The following is a 2,517-nucleotide window of genomic DNA, read 5'->3' on the forward strand; positions in this document are numbered from 1 at the left end:
TCGCTTATTTTTTTTCGACGTAATTTCTGAGAAATTACTATCCCTGCGGGATGAGCCCCATCGGGGATCTTCCCAAAGGGTAAGCCCCTCGGGGCTGTTTGGACCCCCTCTCTCTCTCAGAGAGAGGGGGGCCTAGAAAAAAAATTAGGAAAGCACCTAGAACTAACAGAGGTTGAAAGATCGAAGCCAATTTTATTATAAATCTCCACAAAAAAGACGTTAAAATCTTAAAACAAATTAAAGAATTTTTTGGTGGGGTCGGACGAGTAAGTAAAGAGAGAAACGGTTGTTGTGATTATACGGTAAGTTCTTTAGATCAAATTGCATCCGTTATTCTTCCTCATTTTGATAAATACCCTTTAATCACTCAAAAGCTTGCGGACTATATACTTTTATAAGAAGTTGTTCTTATGATGAAGCGAGGTGAACATTTAACAGTTTCAGGTTTAGAAGCTATTATGAATAGACGAGCTTCTATGAACAGAGGGTTAACTCCAGCATTGAAAGAAGCTTTCCCTGAACATGTCCCTGTGGAAAGACCTATAATCGATGCAACTAAGGCCTTTCCAATTGACCCTTACTGATTGGCTGGATTCGCCTCTGGAGATGGTACTTTTGCAATCAAGTTGAGAGTTAATGATTCTTTTGCAGGAGGTCGTGTTGAATTGGTCTTTGCTTTAACTCAACACTCTCGAGACCTTCCTCTTATGAAGTATTTCGTTGAATATTTAGCCCTCCAGCAACAAGTAGCTGGGGGCTGCAGGGCTGGATGTGGAAAATGTTATACTTTTAAGAATCATGCAGAATATATATGTCGTAATTTAAGTGAGATACAGGAATAAATTTTACCCTTTTTCATTAAATATCCTATTATTGGAGTTAAAGCACAAGATTTTTCTGACTGAGAGAAGGCTCTTAAAATTATGAATTCTAAAGCTCATCTAACTAAACCCGGATTTGAACAAATTAAACTTATTAAGGCTGGAATGAATAAAGGTCGAAATAATGTTTAATGGTTTTATAATATTAATTGAACTACACCGGAAAAAATTTTTTACTCTATACCTTAAATGTATATAAATTATGGTTTTTCTTCTTATTTACTTATCTGTATAAAGTTTGGCATATTTGTATGATAAATTTTATTTTTAAGGATGTATACGATGCAATTCCTACAGTTGTTACTACTTTTGTGGCTATCATTGCCAAAATTTCTATCTTTGTTTTCTTATTAGAATTAGTTCATTATACTAGTAAACCAGTACTGGACCTAGATTTTTCTTGAACCACAAGCTTATTATTTAGTTCTCTTTTATCTTTAGTAATAGGAACTGTTGTAGGATTAACACAATCTAGGATAAAAAGACTTTTTGCGTTTAGTACAATATCACACGTAGGATTTATATTATTAGGTTTAAGTATACACACTGTAGAGTCAACACAAGCCTTTATGTTCTATTTAATTCAATATTCTGTCTCGAACTTAAATGCTTTTATCTTAATATTAACAATAGGATACTCTCTATATTGTTATGTAGATAATGCTAAATCTACAAAGACTATTGGAAAACAAGAAGATACTAATAAAAACAATGATAATTTAAGTGATGTTAATAATTCTCCTATTCAGCTTATTGATCAATTGAAAGGGTATTATTATATAAATCCTATAATAGCCTTAAGTTTAGGTATAACTTTATTCTCTTTTGCAGGAATACCACCTTTAATAGGGTTCTTTGGTAAACAGATGATTTTAAGTGCAGCTATTGATAATGGGTACATATTTATGGCTTTAGTTGCTATATTAACAAGTGTTATAAGTGCTGTATACTATTTAGCTATAATAAAACAAATCTTTTTTGATAGACCAGATTATATTATAAACGAGGAACTAAAGGATTTTAATGCAGATGGTTTAATAACTGAAAAAAATTCTATTGTTAAAAAAGTTAATATTAAAATAAACAACATTGTTATATCAACCTCGTTAAGTTTATCTATTTCAGTTATTACATTAGTAATAACATTATTTATTTTTATACCTGAAGAATTATTAAGTTTAACTAATATATTAGCATTAATACTTTTTAATTTATAAATGACAAGTACAACTTTTTTTATTATCTTTATACCTATATTAGCTATTATATTATTAGCTGTTAATTTAATCTTAGCACCACATAATCCTAAAATTTGATCTGGGAAATCTATATATTGGGATAAACTATCCAATTTCGGGAACACCCTAAAGCTCTTGGTACTAAGCCATATATGAAAATATATGGGTGGCTGAACTAATTACTCAGGTATAGTAACAAGCCAAGAGATTCTTGAAAAAGTAATGGGCTATCGCGAATCTAAGTCAGTAATACGTGAAAATATTACTGTAAAAGATCAACGAGTAGACGGTAGTTACATTGAATATTTTAATAAGAAATATTATTCAATGTTAAGGTATACTCTAGTGGACTTCGAAAGAAGTTATCAGATCAAAATCCCTTCTAACTTTATAAATTT

At 30.9% G+C, this 2,517-nt stretch overlaps 2 protein-coding genes across 2 annotated transcripts; both read left to right on the forward strand.

Annotated features, from left to right (window-relative positions):
- Window positions 1-176: 176 nt before the first annotated feature.
- COCMIDRAFT_111431 (uncharacterized protein) lies at window positions 177-398 on the forward strand (the record flags this gene model as incomplete). The annotated part of the gene is made up of 1 exon (XM_007695800.1): window positions 177-398. A coding segment is annotated over one exon (222 nt), but the record flags the coding sequence as incomplete, so codon positions are not given.
- A 734-nt stretch (window positions 399-1,132) lies between these two features.
- On the forward strand, window positions 1,133-2,098 carry COCMIDRAFT_111428 (uncharacterized protein; the record flags this gene model as incomplete). The annotated part of the gene is made up of 2 exons (XM_007695801.1): window positions 1,133-1,253; window positions 1,323-2,098. 2 exons carry the CDS (start codon window positions 1,133-1,135, stop codon window positions 2,096-2,098), a joined length of 897 nt encoding a protein of 298 aa, XP_007693991.1.
- Window positions 2,099-2,517: the final 419 nt, after the last annotated feature.

The sequence above is a fragment of the Bipolaris oryzae genome, assembly GCF_000523455.1.
Source record: "Bipolaris oryzae ATCC 44560 unplaced genomic scaffold scaffold_474, whole genome shotgun sequence".
Lineage (NCBI taxonomy): Eukaryota > Fungi > Ascomycota > Dothideomycetes > Pleosporales > Pleosporaceae > Bipolaris > Bipolaris oryzae.